The 25,110-nt window shown below is 49.4% G+C and overlaps 1 protein-coding gene across 4 annotated transcripts in view; it reads right to left on the bottom strand.

The window, feature by feature from the left end:
- DENND11 (DENN domain containing 11) overlaps nt 1-22,194 on the bottom strand; it is a 44,644-nt gene extending 22,450 nt beyond the window's left edge. For all 4 annotated transcript variants that reach the window (XR_005987241.1, XM_041751427.1, XM_041751426.1 and 1 more), the window contains exons 1-3: nt 21,921-22,194; nt 5,294-5,393; nt 4,160-4,318 (exon numbers count right to left, since the gene is read on the bottom strand). Coding sequence is in view for 3 of the 4 variants with exons in the window: in XM_041751427.1 (XP_041607361.1) it covers nt 4,160-4,318; nt 5,294-5,393; nt 21,921-22,194 (533 nt within the window). In the remaining variant the exon portion in view is untranslated. The remainder of the gene's footprint in view (nt 1-4,159; nt 4,319-5,293; nt 5,394-21,920) is intronic.
- Between the last annotated feature and the right edge of the window lie 2,916 nt (nt 22,195-25,110).

Here is a 25,110-nt window from a genome sequence, read left to right on the forward strand (position 1 = left end):
TTTGCAAAGATCAGATTTAGGGCACAGCCTTGAGGCAGCTGCCATTAAAATGAGGAAAAGACAGATAGGCCAGGAACAGACACCAGTAACTATTCTGTAATCCACTGATTTAAAAACTAAGACCCCAAAGAAATCTTTGGCAGTGGAACTGGAACCGATTGGAAGCAAACAGACCAGAAGCCTAGTCAGTTTTAGAGGGATCTATATTGTCATGCGCCTGGTCTATAAAAGTCTCTGACTTCTCAACCCTTAAAGAAACCACTACACCCCCAAACCTACACCAGCAGGAAATGTGTTCTCCAGCAATGCAGCCTCAAGAAGATCATGTTCTGGGGACGCCTGGGTGGCTCAGCGGTTGAGCGTCTGCCTTTGGCTCAGGGCATGATCCCAGGGTCCTGGGATGGAGCCCCACATCGGGCTCCCCACAGGGAGCCTGCTTCTCCCTCTGCCTGTGTCTCTCATGAATAAATAAATAAAATCCTTTTTAAAAAAGAGATCATGTTCTCCGACGTCTGCTTTGGAAGTGGTTATGATGGAAAAGGGACAAAGAACCTTCTCGAGGGCAAAGTCAGGAGCGGTGAAGGAGAACGGGCAAGGGGATTGTCAATAATAGAACGACGCTTTCAATAAGGAACACACTGCTCTGCCAGGACAAGAAGCCTCCGCAGTCCCTGCTCAACAGAATTTCATCATCATTAGAGACGAATGGCTGTTTGGGTTTCTCACCCTTCCTCTTTTCCAAACAGGAGTTTGTACTGTGGTTCTTACTCCACCTTTTTTTTTTTTTTTTTTTAAAGATTTGAGAGAGAGTGCACACGCCCATGTGAGCAGGAACAGGGGAAAAAGGCAGCGGGAGAAGGAGAGAGTCCCAAGCAGACTCCATGCTGAGCGCAGAGCCTGACTCGGGGCTCGATCTCACGACCTTGAGATCACAACCGGAGCAGAAACCAAGAGTTGAAAAAATAAAAAATAAAATAAAATAAAATAAAGAAACCAAGAGTCGGACGCTTAACCAACTGTGCTCCCCAGGCACCCCCACTTACTCCACCATTTATATTGTGTTTGGAAGGTGCAGAGTGAATGGATTTGTCTATTGTTTCATAGGATTTTAGGATACGAAGAACCATGTGTTGATCTGATGAAAGGACCTTGTATTACCCGGAAATCCTGGATTTTAGACTAGAAGCATTAAATGGATGGGCCTCAATGAGGTTTCTCTTGGGGTGAGCGGGATGTCCTTTACATATAGGGAGGAAGAGGAAAAGTGCACATAGATATCTGACTAGTGAGAGGGGCAATTTGACTCTGGGGCTGCTAATTTTGCCCCCAAATCCATCTGTCCCTTTTTCCTGTTTGCAACAGAACCACCAGATTTTTCAACTGAGCACAGGTCGCTGACCTAGAGACCACCTCCCTCCATCCTCCAGTCTCCTTGGCTGTTAGGTGTGTCTTTGTGATGGAGAACTTGACAATAGCATATGAGAAGTGATGACGCAATTTCACAGGCTTTCTCTCCTCCCTCTGGGCTAGATGTAAACAGTAGTGAACAGCTCTGAACACTGGAGAATATCTTAAAACACAAACATCACTCTTAGGGTATGGTAGATTGATCCAAGAGAAGAAGTGAGGGTCCCTAAACACTCATAGGGAACAGCAGGCACCTGCCACCACCAGACCATTACATGAGAAAGAATCTTCTGTTTCCTCTGAACCATTGTATTTTGGGGCCTCTGTTACTGCCAGTTAGGTAGGACTCTAACTAATAGAATACCACCTTAAAATTTTTAACATTTGAGCCACAAGAAAATATCATCTGCTTGGGAAAACTAGTTTTTTCAAAAGGGATAGTAATTTTTTAAGAAGTGTCAGGCTCCCCAAAAATGTTTTTGTTTTTCTTAAACTCCATAATATTACTTCGGAGACCCATCACTGAGGAAATATTTCAAAAACAGAAAAAGAGATCTACATGAAGGGGTTCACCACAGTTCCAAAATGTAAAGGAGCAATTAAAAAAAAGAAAAAAAAGAAGCATGTAAGTGCTCAACCATCGGGACCAATCAGGAAACCTTATGGGACGACTCTAACATTACAGATTATTAAAATAATCATCAAAATGATAAATAGGATGAGGCAGAGAAAACACATGCATAACCAGTGCATAAAAGGAGGGGGGGAAAAATGGAATGGAAAAGTTGAGTATTTTTTTACATGTGGAAAGGTTCCTGAAATTAAAAACAAAAGACGTTATCTCTAGATCAAAAGGGACAAACGATCCCTGGAAAGAAAGTTCAGAAACTTCACGGATAAAGAATCTACAGGGATCTAGACATCAGAGACTTCCCCAGACAACCAGTATCAGAAGATAGCACAGCAATACTTACAGCATCTTGAGAGGAAGAAGGAAAGATTCCAGAATCTTCTACCCACCCAGAGGAAAGGGATTAAATGCACAAGACCTCAGAGAAGGCAGGTCCCACGAAACTTTCACGGGGAAAAGAATAAAGCGCTCGATGGCAAAACCCAACCAGCCAAGAAACAAATCCAATCAGGGGCTGGGCCACACGGCAAGTCACAGCCACACCCTGGCCATGGTCGTTCACACAGAATCAAGACTGAAGAATGGTGGGAAACAGGATTATAGAAATAAACATAGAATAAATCCACAATATATAAGAACTGAGATGTGAACTAGGGTGGAGGAGCTGAGGGGTTTTAGAGGACAGACTGTTCACAACGGAAACATTTAAGACCACCAGTGATGCTTATGCTGAGAAAATGTTATTTATCGATAAAAATAAAAATGAAACTCTCCAATAAAAATAAATAAACAAAAATAAAAAAATGAAACTCTATCTTTGTGGTTTTCATACTCTTTTTCCTTAACTTTGAAGGAATATTTCAAGAGATAATGTACCTCTTTGTAAAAACAAAACAAAACAAAAAAACCAACCAAACAAAACCATTTACTTTAAGTTTGACAATTCCTTCGGTTTCATTATTCTTTCCCTCTGATCCAGAAGGAAGATTAAATTCAGTGTATTTCAAACTAGCCTGCTATATGATAAAATTAAATCCTCGTAAAGTATTAATCTGATTTTTGTAAAACCATTTCTATTTTAGAATGGCATTCACTGAATATTAACAATGGAAATCTTGGTGTTAAAATTCGGGAAGATTTTTTTTTTTAAACCCATTTGTACTTTTATATACATTTTAAAAGCTTTTTTTCTCATAAAAACAAATTTCATGTACTTTCAAAGATGATCAAGAAGATATAAAAATATATTAAAAATTATATAAAAATATATATAAATTAAATTTTAAAGCTATCGGGTATAAAAACATATGCAGAGAATGATACCAAGCATATATTTTTTATATACACATGTATACCAGAAAAGAAGCAAATGTGCTAAAATTTTAATAATGCTTCAGGGATCAGGGATAGATTTCTCTCTCAAAATCTGAAATGAGGGCAGCCCGGGTGGCTCAGCGGTTTAGCACCGCCTTCAGCCCAGGGCGCTGATCCTGCAGACCCGGGATCCAGTCCCACGTCGGGTTCCCTGCATGGGGCCTGCTTCTCCCTCTGCCTGTGTCTCTGCCTCTCTCTCTGTGTGTCTCTCATGAATAAATAAAAATAAAATCTTAAAAAAAAAATCTGAAATGAAATTAGAGTGATGAAAAAATTTAGAAAATCATGCCTAGTTTTGCTGCTTCTGTTAAAAAAATTCCCCTTCCTATTACCACAAGCAGGAATAACCACCCCAAGTAATACAGGGTTAGGCTTAAGAAGAGTTCAGAGTCTGTTTGCCTACGTGGGGCGAGGAGGTATTTACTGTGGCTTCGGGTAAACAAAGATCACGTAATGGTCAACAGATCGTGTAATTCAACAAAACTGATGACACCAGGAGCAAACACGGAAGGCAAATCCACCCCGCTCTCCCTGCAGCGTGAAGAATCTTCGGGATTCTTCCAAAGCAGGACTTTGGCTGAAAGACCGGAGGTGTGACCATGGATGTGCATGGCAGGGCATGTGCTGGCACACAGCCTTCATCACTGAGGGCCCTACACATACACACACACACACACACACACACACACACACACAGCAGCTGGCCAGTCCCTGTAGCCTCCCCCCACATGTATGCAAGCCACGTACCGAACCTGGTTCTCCAAGAAGTGCATGTAGCGGTAGAGCAGGGTGTAGGATGGCGACAGGATGCCCACGGACTTCATACGTGCCCCGCGCTCCAGCTCGCTCTCCACGGGCATGTTGGCGAAGCAGGCCAGGCCAAAGAAAGGCCCCTTTCGGAAGTAGCTAGAAAGATCCAAGTGCATGGTGTGGCTCACCATCCGAGAGAGAGAAATCGTTTGGCTTTGTTTCTTAATTTGAGACGCAGTCCCGAGGGAAACAAGTAACCTCGTCCAGGGCTCTAACATGAGGAAGCTCAGCCTGAAGATGAATTTTTTTTTAGACCCCCAGGGGAACACTGGTCAAGCCACACAACACCCCCCCCCCCCCCCACCAGACGGGACGACCGAGGCGCCAGAAGATGCTGGAAAGCACCAAGGGTCATCCACCAGGAGCCAGGACTTGGCGTCTGGCAAGCCTGCTGCTCAACTGCCCATGACCATGGACAGATCCCTTCTCTCCTGCAGCATGACGGGACTCAAACCAAAACAAGACTCGCCTCGAGGCCCTTCTGGAATGGTACTGTCTTATTAGCATGAGCCACGTTGGTTCTTCCCCCACTTCCTGAGTCTCCGATACTCTCACTAGGGCGGAGGACCAGGGCTGTCCCTCTTCTTCCCTCCCCTTTCTCACACCTGTCACAGCTGCGGCCCAGAAGGTCAAGCAACCTCCTGCTCCGTTACCTTGACGTTCTCCCCGTGGCTCCTCCTCACCCGGATCTTAGTTACACGGGACTATACACGGGCCTTACTTAAAGCCGGGATTTTGGGTTCGGCACGTAAAAGCCTTAAGCCAACCCAAACTGAACCAAAAGTCCACTCTTCCAATAAAGCCAGACCTCTAGTGAGGTCTAGTATTTTCTTAAAAGGGACAGAACCTCTGATAGGTCTTAATTTGGGGGGGGGGGGGATCATGAAACCCACTAAGAACCAAACAAAAGCTGGGGACCTCCTCGGGAGAAAACGGATACAAACAGGAAACCACACATCTATCTTTGGGGCATCGCCACACAGCTTCGGGAGCCTCCCTGATGAGCCCTCGCGCTCGGGGAAAGGATGGGTGAGGAAAGGGTACCGACGGGGGGCGTCCGGCCATACTTACATGAAGTCGGACTGAATTTTATGGGACCCACTGGCCATAGACTTGAACTCAACACCTTCAAGGTCAATATCCTGAGGTAAGCACCACTCCACCATGTTCCCTGTGGGAAAGGGGGGATACAAGTTAAAAGAAACAAAGTCATTCAGAGAAGAGGCCCTTGTCCAAGAGCTGAGGGTCTATGGCTACCCGATAAGCGCGCTGTTGACCTGGCCACCAAGACGCTCCTGCGGGTCATCTCATCTACCCGCCACCCGCCGGCCCTCTTCCCCAGTCACTGCAGGGCCGGGAGACGGGCCTTCAAGGGGCCTTCCAGCTCTGCCTTGAGCTGGGCAGTCTCCCGTCCAGCAAGGATATGGTCTCTGGTGGGTCCATTCTGTGAAGTCATTTCCAAACCTCCTTCCTTTCACAGCCTCACTCCCAAGGGTGTGTTTTTACCCCCTTTTCTCCATTTCCTTTCCCTGACCCCCTGAGATCATGCTCCATCTTGTCCTCCTACAGCTACCGACTCTGGCAAACCCCAAACTCCTTTTATTTTTGATTCACATTTTCATTGACCTTTTTGCAACAGTTGAGAATTCCTCAAAAATTTCTTCTTCTTTTTCCTTGATTCCCATGATAGAATACTATCTTGGTTCTTTTCCTACTTCTCTGATCTAGGTAGTTGTTTCCTTCCCGAATTTTTTCTCCTCTCTCCCTAGGTGAGGCCCACATCCAAAGTTCAGCCATCCATTCTTTGCTTCCAGAACTTTGGCGCTCATTCAGTCATTCAGTCAGCATTAATTACTGTGCTCAGGGCACCTGGGTGGCTCAGTGGTTGAGCATCTGCCTTCAGCTCAGGTCCTGATCCCAGGATCCTGGGATCAGGTCCCGCCTCAAGCTCCCCACAGGGAGCCTGCTTCTCCCTCTGCCTATGTCTCTGCATCTCTCATGAACAAATAAATAAAGTCTTTAAAAAAAAACAATGAGGGGATCCCTGGGTGGCTCAGCGGTTTAGCGCCACCTTCAGCCCAGGGCGTGATCCTAGAGACCCAAGATCGTGTCCGACACTGGGCTCCCTGCATGGAGCCTGCTTCTCCCTCTGCCTGTGTCTTTGCCTCTCTCTCTCTCTCTCTCTCTGTCTCTCATGAATAAATAAATTTTTTTAAAAAATCTTAAAAAATAATTTTAAAAAATTAAAAAAAATAATGATGATCTTCCCACTGAGCTGGATGTTGGAGCTACAAAGTCAAGTAAGACATAGCTCCTGACCTCAAAGAGATTAAAGTCCAGAGATAAACAAGGAGACCAAATGGTCATAGTTCCAGGGGATAAAAGCCATGATAGAGGAGAACATGGATTTTAGAACGAAGCAGTGATGAGCATCCATCAGACCAAGGGAATCAGAGAGAGGCACAATAACAGTGTTCCCCAGACACTTGACAAAACGGTATGGAATATTCCCTACCATTTTCTTGCATAATTCAAAATACTTCAAAATAAAAACACTAAGCTACATATGAGATTTCACCTTTATCTTTTCTAACAGCTTTACTGAGCTACAACTCACAGACCGTACAGTTTACTCACGTACAGCAAACAATTCAAGGGAGAGTTATGTAATCATCACATTTTCGACTTTCTCTCATTTTTACATATGAGGAAACGATGAGACATTAAGGAAACTTGCTTAGTCACCCCCAGCCAGCGGAGCTGGTGCCCGGCAGGAGCTGAGGGTCCTGGCCTGGACTCCCAGCAGGAAGCCAGACCAGTCACCCGGGGGCCGATGGTGTGGCAGGTACACACGCACTCGGGCCGGGTTAGACTTGGCTTCAAGGCTTGGCTTTGCCATGAGCCGTGTGACCTTTGGTACAACCTCTTGAGAGTCTTGGTTTCCTGACTCTAAGATGAGGGCGATTCAGTAAGTGAGGAGGCTGACTCACTTTTACCCTCTTTTCCCCATTTCCTTTCCCTAACCCCCTGAGATCACGCTCCCAGCTACTTACTACCCAACTTCAATGAAGGGAAAAAAATAATTAAAAATAAATTCCCTGGGGCAGCCCTGGTGGCGCAGCGGTTTAGCACCACCTTCAGCGCAGGGCCTGACCCTGGAGAACCAGGATCGAGTCCCACGTCGGACTCCCTGCATGGAGCCTGCTTCTCCCTCTGCCTGTGCCTCTGCCTCTCTCTCTGTATGTCTCTCATGAATAAATAAATAAAATCTTTAAAAAAATAAATAAATAAATTCCCTGGGATCCAGCACAAGATACGAATTTCCTGAAGACAAATGCTCTAGAACTTCCCTCCTGCTCTGAGCACCTGGCACGGGTCTCAATGTTCCTCACTGATGGGCCTCGGCCAGGTGGGAAAGAAATGCATGAAATGCCCCTTCCCAAGGCAGAGAAGGGTGGGAAGAGTTGGGGGACTGGGGACAGCGGAAGCAGCAGGCCTCGGGATGGTCTGCCCAGGAGTGGGCGGTGGCCCTGTGAGGGTAGACGGGGTGGGAAGGATTGTGGGGTTTAATTACAGGACTTTCCTAGGCCTGAGAAATGCCATCAGTAATCCAGCCAACAGCGCTTGCGGATCACTGCTCGGGGCGTCAGAGAGGTTGCGTATCCAGTCTCCCAACACGGCACCCATCCCAGAGGGTCACCCAGTCCCGTGTTCAGAGCCTGAGAGCTTTCAAATACTTTGCTTTCAAGAGAGGAATCATGAATCTGACTAACAATGAACTAAAACAAAAAAGCATGGGAAGGGGAATTAGTATTTTCACCTTTTTTTTTTTTCTTAAAGAGTTTTTATGGATTTGACAGAGAGAGAAAAAGCAAGCGCAAGGGGGGGGGGCAGCAGGGGGAGAGGGAGAAGCAGGCTCACCGCTGAGCAGGGAGCCTGACGTGGGGCTCGATCCCAGGACCCCGGCATCATGACCTGAGCCAAAGGCAGATGCTTAACCAACCAAGCCACTCGGGCACCCCTGGAATTAGTATTTTATAAAACAGGCTAGAACGATGCTGTGTGTGGCCTGGTTAAAGACAAGGGGGTGCGGATCCCTGGGTGGCTGAACGGCTTGGTGCCTGCCTTCAGCTCACGGCGTGATCCTGGGGTTCCGGGATCGATTCCCACATCGGGCTCCCTGCATCAAGCTCCATCATCAGGCAGGACAGCAGCCTCACACAGACCGTCTACCCAGCTCCCCTAACTGTGTGAGACTGAATTCTTGCAATAAATCCCTTCAGACATCTCCTAGTGGTTCTGTTCCTTTGATTAATTTTTGACACAACATGCACACATTTCTGTTGACAACATCCCTGGGAGCAGAACTCCTGCAAAAATGTCTACATCACTACAAACTAAGAAACCTTTAACAATTCCCAAGGCAGTGTTTCCCAAAGCTTACGGTAATAGGGCTTCTGCGAAAAATAAATTTTTAAAATGGACTTTGGCCACATTATCTCAGGTTAAAGGACAGACACACTTTAATGCAGAACTTCGCAGAGGCTTTAGGATGTTACTCTGCATTGTGAATTTCTATGAGACCTCAATGTTTCCAAATTTTCTGGGCCAACAGACTTATTTTTAAGAAGTATCTTAAGGGACTAGTTTTATGGAAGTTTTTTTTTTTTTCAAATATGCTAGTAAACAAGGAGCTGCAAGTTAACCTCAGTGTCCACTCTTCCTTTCTTATAGGGGCTAGAACATCCTATAGTTAGCCTGGCATGTAGCCTTCCAACTGACAACTATGTTTCTCAGCATCTTCTTTCATATAGGTGTGCCCACGAGTCCATTCTGGCCAGTGGGATGCAGACAGAGTGAGGTGTGGAGTTGCCAAGGAGCACCTTACAGGGAAGAGAACACTGCCCCTTCCTCCATCCTGCTGCCTGGAATGTGGATGTGGTGACAGCTGTCACGAATCTAGGTCCCCGGATGACCCCATGGATCTGAGCCAGCACCAGCTATCTCCTACACCAGCTATCTCCTGTTGCAGGAAAGAGAAACAAACCCCTATCTTGATGAAGCCACTTTTCATTTGGGTCCCTGGTATTCCCGGCGAAATCCGTGTGTTACTTAATACCACTGACCTATAGATTCAAGCCCCCATTCCTCACCCTGGTTCTCAAAGCCGTTATCCTTGCTCCCCTGTGCCCCTGTCCAATCCTCACTGTACAGAAACTGAAATATCTGAGATGGAAGGAATGACATCCTGGTAGTGACATGATTAACTTTGAGATGGATGCAAATCCCTTAGGGGAAAGTTCCATTGGGGTCAGGCTGGCAGATCATGGAATGAGCACAAGCTCCAAACACAGCTCTGGGAATAGTCCTCTTTATGTCGCAGGAAGGACACCTCTGCTTACACACCCCTTGAACTCAAGGCAAGTAAATGAAGCTCTGTGGTCCTCACCCCAGTCTATACAGTCACAGTCTAAGATGTCTATCTCCGCAGGGACTCCATAAAAACTTTGTCTCATATCCCAACACAGCACACTGCTTAGCACAGGACAGGAGGGGTATTAAAGAGTAATAAAAGAAAGAAAAAAACCTTTATTGCAGACTGGAATTTTTTAAAGAAAACTAATTGATGAATTAACGTTAATTACTCTAGGAGTAATGATATTATGGTAATGTAAGAAAATGTATTTTGTGGGATCCCTGGGTAGCACAGCGGTTTGGCGCCTGCCTTTGGCCCAGGGTGTGATCCTGGAGTCCCGGGATCAAATCCCACATCGGGCTCCCAGTGCATGGAGCCTGCTTCTCCCTCTGCCTGTGTCTCTGCCTCTCTCTCTCTCTCTCTGTGTGACTATCATAAATAAATAAAAATTTAAAAAAAAAGAAAGAAAGAAAATGTATTTTGTGGGACGCCTGGGTGGTTCAGTGGCTGAGCGTCTCCCTTTGGCTCAGGCTGACCCTGACGTCCTGGGATTGAGTCCCACATCAGGCTCCCTGCAGGGAGCTTGCTTCTCCCTCTGCCTGTGTCTCTGCCTCTCTCTGTGTGTCTCTCATGAATAAATAAAATCTTTAAAAAAAATGTCCTTTTTCTTAGGAGGTTTATACTCATGAATTTAGCAGTAAAGTGTCATCAGACATGATGATGCAATTACTTTCAAATGGCTCAGGAAAAAAAATCTCTGTATATAGTCAGTTCTGATGGAATGCTTGCTGGATTAGTGTCAACAAGACTGAAACATTAGAGAACAATCTGAGCATGGGGAACTTCACATTTCTTTACGCCGTAGATCCAGTGCAATCTCAATCAAAATCCCAAGTTATTTGTGGATATTGAAAAATTAATTCTAAAGTCTATATGGAAAGGCAAAGGCCCCAAAGAGTCAACACAAACTGAAAAAAAGTTGGAGTGAGACTACCCAATTCCAAGACTTAACTATAAAAACCACAGTAATCAAGACAGTGATTAGACAAAATTAGACAAACAGATCAACAGAATACAGAGCCCAGAAATAGACCCATGCAAATACAGTCAGCTGATCTTTGCCAAAGGAGCAAAGGCAATACAATGGAGAAAGGATAATCTTTTCAACAATGGATGTCCACAGGCAAAGAAAAAAAAAAAAAGAAAAAAAATGAATCTAGACACAGCCTTACATCTTTCACAAAAAGTAATTCAATATGAATAGTATACCTAATTACCAAATACAAAATTATAAAACTTCTGGAAGGTAACATAGGAGAAAATCTAGGTGACCCTCAGCAATGAGTTTTTAGATACAACATCAGGAGCACAATCCATGAAGAAAAAAACTCATACATTGCACTTCATTAAAATTAAAAACTTCTGATCTGTGGAAGACATTATTAAGAGAACAAAGACAAGCCATAGACTCAAAGAAAATATTTGTAAAAAGGTATGTGATAAAGGCTTAAATCCAAAATACACACAAATATATAAAGAACTTCTAAGACACAACATTAATATAAACACCCAATTTAAAAAATGGACAAAAACCAAATCTTAAAAAATATATACACACATAGGGGCACCTGGCTGGTTCAGTTGGTAGAGCATGTGACTCCTGATCTCTGGGTTGTGAGTTCAAATCCCATATTGGGGGTAGAGATTATATTTAAAAAAAAAACACAAAAAAAATACATAGTCAAGATCCAAAACATGGAAAACACCAAATGCTAACAAGGATCTGTAGCCATGGGAAATCTCATTCACTGCTGGTGGGAGTGATACACAAAATGGTATCACCACTTTGGAGGACAGTTTGGCAGGTTCTTAAAAAAAAAAAAATATGTTTAGTTTGGTAAGATTTTATTTATTTATTCATGAGAGACACAGAGAGAGGGAGAGAGAGGCAGAGACACAGGCAGAGGGAGAAGCAGGCTCCATGCAGGGAGCCGGATGTGGGACTCGATCCCGGGTCTCCAGGATCACGCCCTGGGCCAAAGGCAGATGCTCAACCACTGAGCCACCCAGGGATCTCAACTAAACATATTCCTACCACACAATCAGGCACTCCTGCTCCTTCATATTTATCCAATGAGCGAAAGCTCACGTCCACACATAAAGCCTGCACATGAATGTTTATAGCAGCTTTATTTGTAATTGCCCCAAACTGGAAGCAACCAAGGTATCCTTCAACAGGTAAATGGAAAAACAGGCTGTGCAACATCCAGACAATAAAATCCTACTCAGAAATGAGCTATCAAGCCACAAAAACATGAAGGAAACTTAAACACATACTGCTAAGTGAGAGAAGCCGGTCTGAAAAGGCTACATACATACTGTGTAATTCCAGTTCTGCGACACTCTGGAAAACAACAAATTAGATAGCAAATAGATCAGTGGCTAAGGACGGATGAGTAAGTAGAGCACCGTGAATTTTCAGGGCAGTAAAACTGTGTCTGTAGGATACCATTACTGTGGACGCATAACACTGTGCATTTTTCAAACCCACAGAAGGTACAACACAGAGAGTAAACCCTGATGCAGACCATGGGCTTCAGCCAATTTATCAGTATCGGTTCGTCAGTTGTAACAAATAAGCCACGCGAATGCTGGATGTTAATACTACAGGGAAACTGGGTGGGGAGGTGGTAGATGGGAACGCTCTGGGCTTTCTGCTCAGTTTTTCTGTAAACCTGAAACTGGTCTAAAAAAAAAAAAAGCTAAATTTATTAATTAAGAATAAATAAACCAATGGATGAATTGAGCTTGGTTAGTTACCCTAGGATTGATAATGATATGGTGGTTATGTAGGAAAATGGCCTTATTCTTAGATTTAAAGTGGTTTTTTTGTTTGTTTGTTTTTTATGATAGAGAGAGAGAGAGAGAGAGGGAGAGGCAGAGACACAGGCAGAGGGACAAGCAGGCTCCATGCAGGGAGCCCCATGCGGGACTTGATCCCAGGACTCCAGGATCACGCCCTGGGCCAAAGGCAGGCGCCAAACCGCTGAGCCACCGAGGGATCCCCTTATTCTTAGATTTAAAATGAGATATTCAGAAATGTAATGATATGATGTCTGGAACTTACTGTCCAATAGTTCGGCAGAAAAAGAGCAGCACACCAGTCGATAGTCAGTTCGGCTAGAATGTGGGCTGATTTTGTTCCAAAGCATCTGATACGGTTAAGGAACAATCTGATCGTAGGGGATTTCCTGTTTGCTGATAGACAATTTTGGTCACAAGAGTAGCAACCTGAATGCTGAAAACTGCACCCGAGCAGGAATGAGCCACACAGAAATGCACAGAATGCAGTCCCCGCTATAACTCAAACACCCGTGCGTTACCTTCGTTCACTGGGTTAGAAGCTGGCCCAGCCGCCTTTGGCCTGGGGTATGATCCTGGACACCCAGGATGGAGTCCCACATCGGGCTCCCTGCACGGAGCCTGCTTCTCCCTCTGCCTGTGTCTCTGCCTCTCTCTCGCTCTGTGTCTCTCATGAATAAATAAAATAAAATCTTTAAAAAAAGAAAAAACAAAAGCTGCGCCTGTCACTTCTAGGGCCACCACTGGCCATCCAATGTCACATAGCCCTCCTTCCACTTCACCATAAATCACAAGCTCCACACTTCCGACATCCACCTTCCTATGCAAAGTCAGCTCTTTCTTAAGGTGAAATGCCACACTTTGAGTATTTATGTCTCTCTTAATTCATTACCGTATGTAAAATCGTCCTACCATTCGCATATTCGGTTCCCATCTTTGCTTAAACAGGTCACTGACAGTTTCTGAGTGCTATGCCCTGACCCCATCTTCTCCATACACCTTGTGACTTTTTACTCCAAGTCTTTCACAGCCCAGTGATTTTTAGGAATGCAGGTTAAGGATACGGTTAAGGATAAAGCAAATATGGCAAAATGTCCAAGAAATAGGGGCAGACTCTAAGTTTGCACTATACTATTCCTCCAACTTTTCTGAGGTCTTAAAAAAATGTCAACATACAAATTGGGTACATAATGTAAATAAAGGCGATGTGGAAAACCATAAGGTAAGCAGAAAGGACTCTGCAAAAGCAAAATGTAATTGAGGCAGTGTGCAATAAAAAGGGTAATAAAGAGGCATCGCTGGCTAAAGGTCATGCTTAACAGAAATATTACACTATTCACAAAAACTGGAAATGCCTGGGCTGCTCAGTGGTTGAGCATCAGCCTTCAGCTCAGGTCATGATCCTGGGGTCACGGGATCGAATCCCACATCGGGCTCCCCGCGAGGAGCCTGCCTCTCCCTCTGCCTGTGTCTCTGCCTCTCTGGGTCTCCTATGAATACATGAAATCTTAAAAAAAATAAGAATGAAAAAAATTAGAAATCAGTTTACATATAAAACTTGTAGAGGCTTCGAGGAAAGCGATTCTGCAAAAATGAAATCATTGCGGCGAGTAATTAAATGCCAGAAAACCCCCTCACTGAATGCTAGCCACCCCAGGCCCGGCCTCCCCACTGCAAGCCATCTAGCCTCCCAAATACCCTCACTGCCCCGTAGGAACTACGCCAGGCAGCTGGGGCCCCGATGGATTCAACAGAAGGCTCATCTGAGGGGTAACCAGAGAAAGAGGGTTGTTTTTTGTTTGTTTGTTTTTCTCATTTCAAGTTTATTAAAACTTTAGCAGTACAAATTACCCAGGTTGCAGATTATCAAAAGATCAACTCAATGAAGTCCACATTAAAAAAAGCGGGGTGGGGGGGTGGGGGGGTGGGCAGCCCAGGTGGCTCAGTGCCACCTTCAGCCCAGGGCCTGATCCTGGAGACTCGGGATCGAGTCCCTGTCGGGCTCCCTGCGTGGAGCCTGCTTCTCCCTCTGCCTGTGTTTCTGCCTCTCTGTCTCTCTCATGAATAAATCAATAAAATCCTTTTTAAAAAAAAAAGACAAACATAAAACCCAGAAACAATGAAAAGAGGAAAACAACAAAGGAGATTCATCAGCAAGTCTCTAAAAGTTAAAATTTGAGACAGAATGGAAATGAGTTTACACAACTCACTCATCCACTTTTGTCTTCATCTGTTCCAGGGCTTGATTCATGATCAAATTTTTTATTTTTATCATGTACGTGGTCATTTTCTTGACCCTTTGATTTTGGACGGACAAGGGCCTCTCCCCCTCTCTCTCTCCTGCCTCTGGCCTTGGCCACCCGTGGGCCCACCTCAAGGCCCCACCTCGCCTCCAGCTTCAAAGACAACTTAGAGGGAAGGGCCACAGGTGGCCATCTGCGTTAGGGACATCCAACCAGCCGGTCAATAAATATTGGCAGAACATGACTTGGCAGCAAGTGCCAGGGGCTGGGCTCCTGCAAAGGCAAACATGTCCCTGTTGAAAGGAACGGGGGCTCCCAGCTTCCTGGGCCGGTGGCTCAGCCACCCAGGGGAAGCCAGAGGGCAAGGCCGAGCCTGGCTGTGGGTGGACAGACGGTGTGCACCTGCCACCTGCCGTCCTGAAGGTCAGCCTGGCAGCTGCGTACATGCCAGGGCCTCCCAGGGCTGGTGTTTGGGGAGCTCCGGCCCCAGGTGAGTCACCCTCCATCCTGTGAACGACAACCAGGACCGCCTCTGCCTCCTTTGCTGCTTCCCCGTGAGGTGGCCTCGGCAACCAGCACTTCTCCGGGAGAACAGACACGAGTGCTAACTGCTGCTGCCTCTTAGAAAGTTCATCTCGAAATAGCCCAAGTAGACAGAACAAGGATCCCAACCAAAATAATCTCTAAGGGGAAATACGTGACTTTCCTTCCTCCTCCTCCTCCTCCCCACTCCCGTTGGGTGGTTCCCAGTCAAGAATTTCCTCTTGAACACAGGGGAAGGGAAGGAAAAAGAAGATGAAAACAGGGAGGGAGACAAACCGTGAGAGGGTCCTAACTCTGGGAAACAAGCTGGGGGTTGCTGGAGGGGGTGGGGGGAGCTGGGGTGACAGGGTGATGGGCAGGAAGGAGGGCACATGATGGAATCAGCAGCGGGTGTCACATGCCACTGATGAATCACTAAATTCTACCTCTGAAACTAATAACATGCTATGTTAATTAAGTTGAATTTAAATTAAGAAAAATCGGGGATCCCTGGGTGGCGCAGCGGTTTGGCGCCTGCCTTTGGCCCAGGGCGCGATCCTGGGGACCCGGGATCGAGTCCCACGTTGGGCTCCCGGTGCATGGAGCCTGCTTCTCCCTCTGCCTGTGTCTCTGCCTCTCTCTCTCTCTCACTGTGTCCCTATCATAAATAAATTTTTTAAAAATTAATTAATTAATTAAAAAAAATCTCCTCGAGGGCTTCGCATCAGGACAATCCTGTTACAGCTCCTTCTGACCTCAAGAGTGGAACTTTGCACCCCTTTGCTCTCCCCCAACAGATTCCTTGATTCTTTTTTTTTTTTTCTCTTACCAGGCATCAGCTTCTTTCTAGCAGCATATACATCTGCTAATTCCAGTCGGGAAGTAAGAAGGAATCCTGTCTCCAGAAGGAAGGCAAGAATCCGGGAACACTTGTAGTTCCAGCACCACATTCCCTCATCTGCTTTGGGAGCCACCAGATGCCACAGGAGGGAGAAACCTCAAAAGATTATTTGGTTCAGACTCCGAACACCAGAGAAGGAAACAGCCTCTACTGACTCTTGGTTGTAAATGGTTCTGGAACAGTTTTTAAACCACCGGGGATGAGGGCAGCCCGGGTGGCTCAGTGGTTGAGCATCTGCCTTCGGCCCAGGCCGTGACCCTGGAGACCCGGGATCGAGTCCCGCGTCGGGCTCCCTGCATGGAGCCTGCTTCTCCCTCTGCCTGTGTCTCTGCCTCTCTCTCTGTGTCTCATGAATAAATAAATAAAATCTTTAAAAAATAAAAATAAAAATAAACCACCTGGGATGAGAGCATGTGCACAGCAAAAGAAGCGTCAGTATAAAGACACCTGAGGCAGGAAGCAATGAATCCTGGGGATTTCAAGTCCGCCCCAGGCCAGTCCAAGGCTGAATTCCAGCGCATTAATTCTAGGAGGAGGAACCCTTCCATTTCCCGGGCCCTGTGTCATGTCACCCTGGGCAGCCGTGTGCGGAGGGAGGGCAGGCCCCGGGACCTGGCTCGCCCCTGGGCCGGTGCAGGTGACTGCAGGGCATCGGCTGTGCTCACCGGTACAGTGATGAGCGGGGGGCTGAAGGATCAGAGGCCAGCTCCCCCACAGCGGGCACCCCGTAACCACCCCGTAACCGTGGGCGTGCCTCCCACCACTGCCTCACTCGCTGGCCTTTTAGGAGAAGGAAGGGAACCCACAGCAGGTGGTCCCAAACTGGCTTCTCCCTGGAAGCCGCAAGCAGGTGAATCCCCAGCACCCAGGGAAGACTCTGCCCACGCGGGATTAATGAAATTAACCGCACTCGTGCTCCCCCGCCCTCTGAGGGACCTTCCAAGGGACCTTCCGAGGGAGGATGTGGCCCCCGGGCCATCATTCTGAGGACCTCCTGGCTGACCGACGAGGCCACCCTCTCTTTGCCCTTGGAGCTGCCCATTCTTAGGACTGCTCTTTGCATCTCAAAATGATGTTCCAGATCTTCCATTCTCATTCCCCCCAGCCAGGGCTGGAGCCATTTACTACTTGCACGAGTCAGTGCTCCGAGCTGCGACCAGGATCCCGCTGTGCCCGCCTCGTCTCCACCGCGTAAAAGAAAATGCTGGTGTCGTGTGGACTTTATGGAGACTGCGTGGAGATTAAGGCTAGTGTGATCTCAAACACGCTCACCTGATACAAACTGAGGAGCATGTAGAGGAAATGAAACAGGTGTTCAGGGGCAATTTGGGCTGTGGCTAGTTGAGGGAGGAAGAGGCAGTAATTCATCTCATCAAGAACAATAGGAAAAACGATAGGAAAAGAGCTTATCTTTCAAAACCTCAGCTCTGGGACGCCTGGGTGGCTCAGTGGTTGAGAGTCTGCCTTCAGCTCAGGTCATGATCATGGGGTCCTGGGATCGAGTCCCGCTTCGGGCTCCCTGCAGGGAGCCTGCTTCTCCCTCCACCTAGGTCTCTGCCTCTCTCTGTGTGTCTCATTAATAAATAAACAAAATCTTAAAACAAAAAAAAACAACTCAGCCCTCCTCCCCTCAACCCTCCAGGGCAAACACACAATGGATAGGAATTCCCCCCAAGTCCCCACGAAATAACTCGGTGAGGGGGTGGACACAGCATTTTAAAGTGAATCTCTTATAAAAGAAACAGTCCAGTGATTCACTGGCGTCAGACACCGGGTCCAAAGCCTCCTCTGCCGCAGGCCCACACACAAGCAGGCAGAAAAAAGTAGGAAAATTTTACTAGAAATTCAACAAAATTAAAAATTAAAAATTGGGGCTTGACTCATGGGCTGAACACAATGAAAAAACAAGATTCTGGCTGCCAACCTCTTCCACCTGGCCTTCGGAGTTAGCATCTGGGCCTGGTTTCAATAGCAGCTTTGTAGCCCAGATGGCCAGCACCGCCACTCTAGGGGCTCCCTGCTCCAGGGAGAGGCTGCACGAGGACAGAGCCTCCGCTCCACTTGAACCCCAAGTCCCTAGTCCGCACGTCATTTGTGGATGTGACCAGCATACTCTTCAAGCCGTGAATCCAAAGCAAATCCCATTCTTCACCTCTCCCCTCTTCTCCGATTCTTCCTATAGATGCCCAACCGAAAACTTGTCTCCAGAAGCAGGAAAGGACCTGTTCCCTGCCAGACACCAGTCTGCGAATCGCTGAGCCTTCTCCTGCCAGAGGTGCCTCTACCTGTGCGCACACCTGCCCACTGACAAGGACCCACTCCTCCCTTCTACCCTTTTTTTTTTTAAAGATTTATTTGTGAGAGACCCAGAGACACAGGCAGAGGGAGAAACAGGCTCTATGCAGGGAGCCTGACGTGGGACTCGATCCCCGGTCTCCAGGATCATGCCCTGGGCTGAAGGCGGGCTGGGCTACCCGGGCTGTCCCTACCCTCTCTTACATCCCCTCTCTCCACACGGACTCCTCATGCCCCACTGATGCACCGCAGCTGGGGACCCTCTTTTCCTACATCTCTCTCGCCCTCCTGTGTGCACAGGTGCCCACAGTTCCTCAGACGGGGTGGGAAGCTGAATGAAACCGCTGTGGGCCTGGCGGTAGGTCTGGGGAGACTCGGTAGGTCTGGGGAGGAGGAAGAAGGGGAGAGAGCTCCTAGGGAAGGAAATGATGCAGGTGGAACAGGAAAGTGGAGAGGAAGAAAGAGGTAAACAAGAGGAAGAATAGTCTAGACTATCTGCCACCTGAGAAGATCTGTGATATGTTCTGATTTTTGTAAAAAAGCCAGTCTGCACTCTACTGTTGGTGGTATCCGAGACTAAGGAAGGGCCAAAGTCTTGGTGGACAAGGTCACGGGCACTAGGCTCTCACCAACTGAGCGACCCGGCCCCTCTTGGCAAAGCTGGATTAAATAGTAACACGTGATCTGCCTCCATAGCAGAGTCAGGAGGATACTGAACTCAAACCAGGAGACCTGGCCCAGTCCCGAGAGGTCTCCAGCTCACTGGGCAACTGAGGACCGGCCTCTCACGTCACCAGACGATGACTTCCTCGCCTGTCACACAAGGGGACACCACAGGAGCTCTGCTACCCTTGGAAGATCCAAAATCTCAGGAGCATTCATTCCAACTTCCACGTTCGGAGATGGACCATAGCATTATCACTTTCTAGAGGAACTATCAGAGGTTTTTTGTTTTTTTTTTAACATGACACAAAGTGCCATCTTGGACTGTGATAGATGACAAGAGAGACGTTAAGTTAATGGGCAGGGAACAGTTTAAAAAAAAAAAAAACACCCATAACCAAAACCAGCAACCAAAGTGAAACACATTCTCCTCCCCTTCCTCTCCACTCCCTGGGTACAGTAATGATAAAAAGTTGGGGGACAGAGGTTCAGGCAACGCAGTACACTAGAAAGACGGGACTTAGAGTCAAGTGTCATTGGCTACTTAGTATTTCCAAATCACTCACTCAGCCTTGGTCTGTTTTGCTCATGGAGAAAACTGGGTGGAAACGACGCTCCAGTTAGTGAGGACCACGATTACATGAAACACCACTGAGAGTAAAGACCTGCACGGTGTCCGGGTATCACAATCCCTTCTGTCCACACTAACCTTAATTTGAAAACTGTTCCGTCTACACACACACCCGGCCAAATGCTGGTCGCAGCTGGGACTGACGTGAAGAAGGATCCCAGGCCTGCCGTGCTCTCCAGGTTTATCAACTCCATCTGTGGTTCGTGTAGGATCCCCTTTCCCCCTTCCTCTCCCTACCCTCTACTGTCCGAGCTAGCCCTGCAGAACCAGACCCTGTTAACGTCCCCTTGCTGTTTCTTCTGTCCTTCAGCCTTTCCCAGAATGGCTCATGCCCGCATCTCTTTACCTGTAGGTGATGGGGTACAGGGCCTAAGTCACAACGTTTCTGCTTTTGTCTAGCGATAAGGATTGACCAGTTTGGCCCAAAGAGCGGTATCCAGTTGGATCCACAGACTCCACTGGGAGTCCCAACTGCGTGAGTCAACCAACGTGTTAGAGAAAGAGAAGATACCAGTGTACACCACGTGTGCACGGGGTTAGTACTATCTCGTGACACTTCTGCCAGCGACACACGCGAGAGCACTGGGGTGTAAAATCACCTTCCAACATGGGGTTGGACACACAGCCAAAGAAAAAGTCTGAAGGCCAGGGGACACGCAGGAGTCAGAGGGGCCTGGTCCCTCCACCTGTTGGCCCTGGTTTCCTTCCGTGTCTTGCTGCCTTATAATCCCTGGCCCTGGGTAGGTCACCGGGCCTGGACGCTTGGACCACCTGCCACTTAAACAGTCCAACCCTTCTCCTCCCACTGCCTGGCAACCCTTGGGGTCCACCAGAACCCATCCAGGGAGGACCATCCCATCCAGGGAGGACCATCCCATCCAGGGAGGACCAACCCATCCAGGGAGGACCATCCCATCCAGGGAGGACCAACCCATCCAGGGAGGACCAACCCATCCAGGGAGGACCAACCCATCCAGGGAGGACCATCCCATCCAGGGAGGACCATCCCATCCAGGGAGGACCAACCCATCCAGGGGGGACCATCCCATCCAGGGAGGACCATCCCATCCAGGGAGGACCATCCCATCCAGGGGGGACCATCCCATCCAGGGGGGACCAACCCATCCAGGGAGGACCATCCCATCCAGGGGGGACCATCCCATCCAGGGGGGACCATCCCATCCAGGGAGGACCAACCCATCCAGGGAGGACCATCCCATCCAGGGGGGACCATCCCATCCAGGGGGGACCATCCCATCCAGGGAGGACCAACCCATCCAGGGGGGACCATCCCATCCAGGGAGGACCAGGAGGGGGCGGGTCTGTCCCTTCACCGGCGGGCAGGCGCTCGCTCCACACTCCGGGGCTCGGCTGGGGTGTCCGGCTCGGGGAGACACCCGGGGCTGCCGAGAAGCCGCGCCCCAGGGCGCCCAGGCCTGCCCCCTCACGGCCAGGGCAGCCCAGGCAGCCGGCTCTGGAGGCCCCTAGCGAGCCCCCAGCCCCCGACCCCCGAGGCTCGCCCCGGGCGCACCGGCGCCCCCTTCCGAGCCGCCCTGAAGCTCTGTCCGCTCGCTCGGCCCTTCCTCCCCGCGCCGCTGAGCCCAAGACTGTTCGGGGCCCTTCCAGCGTCCCAAGCGGCACCAGGAGCCTCCGCGGCCGCGGCCGCCTCTCCTCCGCCCGCCTCGAGCGCCACCGCCCCCCGAGGCTCCCGGCGCGAAGCCCCCGGACGGCGGCGGCGGCGGCGGGGTCGGAGCGAACTTGGCCGCGCGCAAAGTTAGCGCGGGGCGGGGCGGGGCGGGGCGGGGCGGGGCCCCGGGACCCCGAGCTCGGGGCCGTCCCCTGCGGCGTCCGCCTGGGGGGCTCCCTCCTCTCCAGGGGGCGGGGGGACCCGCTCAGCAGAGCCAGAAAACAAAAGCGCGCGCGCCCGGGGCTGCAAACGGGATTCCCCGGCGCCGGCCCAGTGCGAACGCGGCTGCGGGAGGGCGCGCGGGCTGCGGCTCCGCAGGGACCCGGGGGGGGGGGGGCCGGGAACAAAGCCCCGCGCCCTCGTGGGGGCCCCGCGGCGGGGCGGGGTGCAGGTGCGCGCGCAGCGAGCCCTCCCCGCCGCCCCCAGCCCGGCGCCGACCCTGCCCCGCCCCCCGCGCGCTCCCCGGAGCGGCCCTCACCCGAGCGGGGATCGAAGGTGACCACGAACACGGCCACCACCTGGTCCTCCTCCACGTCGCCCGGCTCCAGGCGCCCGGGCTGCAGCAGCACCTCGGAGGCGCCCGGCTCCCCCGGCCCCCGCCTGCCCCGCGGCCCCGCGGCCCCGCCGCCGCCCCCGCCCGCGCCCGCGCCGCAGCCCCGGCCTCCGGCCTGCAGCTCCGGGGCCCGCGGCGGGGACACGGCGGGGCCCTCGGCCCAGCGCAGCAGCGGCGCCGCGGCTCCCCGCTCCACCATGGCGAGGCGCGGCGAGGAGGAGCCGCGGGCGGCGGGGGGCGGGCGCAGGGGCGGGCGCGGGCACTCCCCTCGCGGCGCCCGGCCCCGGCCGCACCTGCCCCGCCGCCCCGCCCCGCCCCGCGCCCCGCGCCCCGCGCCCGCGCCCCCGGGGCCTCGCCGGGCCGTGCCCCGGGGCAGGGGCGCGCGCAGGTGTGAGCCCCCGCCCCGCCCCGCCCCCGGCTGCGTCCGCCCGGCGCCGTCGGGGAGCTGGGCCGCGGGACCCGGCCGGCGCCGTCACTATATTTTGCGACCCCCTGGCCGCGGGGACCGGCGCGGGAAGGCGCCCCGGCATCCTGGGGGCGCGGCGAGGCTGGCGCTGGGCCCGGACGGCAGCGGCAGGGGCGGCCCCGGCCTCCCGCAGCTGCGGGCCCTGGCGTCGGCCTCGGGCCTGGGGGCGCCGCGTCCCCAGCTGCGCCCTTGAACCCGCCGCACAGGGGCCTCCCCGGACCCTGCCCGGGGCCCCATCCGCTTAGGTGACCGCGTCCCCACAGAGCCTGGGGGATGGCCTCTTGCTCGCCCTTGGGGTGAGGAGCTAAACATATAAATAATGAGAGGAGCCCCCCTCCTTTAGGCAAAATGCGGCATAAATAGATTATTGTTAGGTCATGGATTTGGGCCTGCAACCTGCAGTCCTGGGCAGTCCCGGACCATCTCCCTTGGGTCAAACTGCATCACCACTGTGCCCCGGGCACACGGGGTATGGATCCTTATCAACACCCCCTCCCCTGGGCGACACCTCCTGCATAAATCGTGAATCCCCTGGGTCCTTCTGAGAGCAGACTGCTGAGATAAATTTGGTGTCTGAGCAAGTTTCTCTCCTTGAATCGTGCTTTCTTATGATTGTAATGGACCGCTTTTTCCCTGATCTTTTGTGTGAACCCCACCCTGAACCCCCAGTATAATACTATCAAGTTGTGTATGTACCGAGAAATAAACTCAGAGTCTCCATCCTATATATATTCGCCCTATCTGTAATCTGCTATATAAACAGAAGACCAAAATGTCCAAACCTTAAACCCAGAGCCTTTCCCAGTCTCCATTTATGTATATGTTCTAGCTCACCAGCCTCTGTGTCTATCTTCAGATTCCTGGAGCCTTGCGTAACAGGTGCAACACGGACATTCGTCAACTAGGCAGGTGAATAGAGACTCACACATCTGTACCACCGGCTCCTTCTGCAGGCTTAACCTAGTATCTTGCACATAACAGGTGCTCAAAAAGGTTAATGATGGTGATGGCAGGCCTCTTAACACACATTCACGGCCTGAAAGTGGCTCTATACCGGACTATCAGATTTATCTTCTATCTACTGAATTTCATAAAATGATAGAAACTAAAATTAGCTATTAGAACAGCTCTCCTGGGAAAGGAGTGTGAAGGGCAAGAGGAAGTGCAGAGCAGCCACATTCAAAGACCCTAAGATGGGGATCCCTGGGTGGCTCAGCGGTTTAGTGCCTGCCTTCTGCCCAGGGCGTGATCTTGGAGTCCCAGGATCGAGTCCCACATTGGGCTCCCTGCATGGAGCCTGCTTCTCCCTCTGCCCGTGTGTCTGCCTCTCTCTCTCTCTCTGTGTGCGTCTCTCATGAATAAATAATTAAAATCTTAAAAAAAAAAAAGTCCCTAAGATGTTATATTTCAAAATGAGTTCCCTAGAACCCCATCTATCTTTTATTTTTTTCTAAGTTTTAAAACAAAATTATCTTCCCAAATAGTGAATATATCTACATTATATAAAGTACATTATATAAAGGCATATCTACAGTATATAAATATATTTATAATATATAAAAATGTATATAAAAGACATTATATAAAAGTAATTTTGATCTATAATCTCACCATTGAGTTGGCCACTGTTAAGATTTTGCTTATCCTGCTTTACCAATTCTGGGGTGCAGCTTTTCACTGGGTAACATTGCTACCGTGACTCATAATTGCTGCCAGCCCTGCTGAGGTCGAGCTCTCACAGAGGAGATTTGTGTTTGCTTTTGTCAGCCATCTGGAGGCACCACCAACCTGACACTACTTTGAGTGAAATTCTCTGCTTGAGGTTCTTTAGTAGTGGGAATTCAAAATGCAAACTATCGCAAAGACTGGCTTATAGTTCAAATTCTTGGGGGCGATGCTTTTCTTCCCTCTAGCCGATGACAAAGTGGAGATGAGCAAGTTGCCCTGCCTGGCTCTTTCCTGTGGGAGATACATTTGCCGCAGCTGCGTATGGGTTATGCTGGACTCCTCATCTTGGGGGTATTTTAAAATTCTTGGTGGCATGGAAAAATAATGCTATATCTTAAATGATATAATTGTTTTCTCTGTTTATGTTGAAATCATACCATATTTATCAGTTTTATTTTTTTCTTAGCATCAGACCATGAACATTTTCCCATCCTATTAGGAAGTTTTTATTTGCATCATTTTAATGGTTCCTGTTGTATGTATGTTTGAAAATTTACCTAACCATTCTCTCCTTGTTGGACAATCAAGCCCTTCCTCTTTTTGCTGGACCTAAAGTGTTGGCCAAATTTCACCCTGAATTAATAGTACCAATTATATGTCATGCCCTGCACACAGTGCTGGGGCAGCCAGGAAGAAGACACACATCCCTTCTCATCAGGCCTAGAGCCCATCAAGGAGGGCAGCTATCAGGCAAGGAATGAAATCTAGAAGGAGGGGTGACCAGCAGGAACAATCAGCTATTTGGGTTGTTGGTTTATGCCACAGTGCCAAAGGGGCAATACTGGGTCAAAATGTATTGGTGTTTTTGTTTAAGTGTGTTTTTATTTTTTACTTTTTTAAAGATTTTATTTATTTATTCATGAGAGACACAGAGCGAGCGAGCGAGAGGCAAAGCCACAGGCAGAGGGAGAAGCAGGCTCC

The sequence above is a fragment of the Vulpes lagopus genome, chromosome 4 (assembly GCF_018345385.1).
Source record: "Vulpes lagopus strain Blue_001 chromosome 4, ASM1834538v1, whole genome shotgun sequence".
NCBI lineage: Eukaryota > Metazoa > Chordata > Mammalia > Carnivora > Canidae > Vulpes > Vulpes lagopus.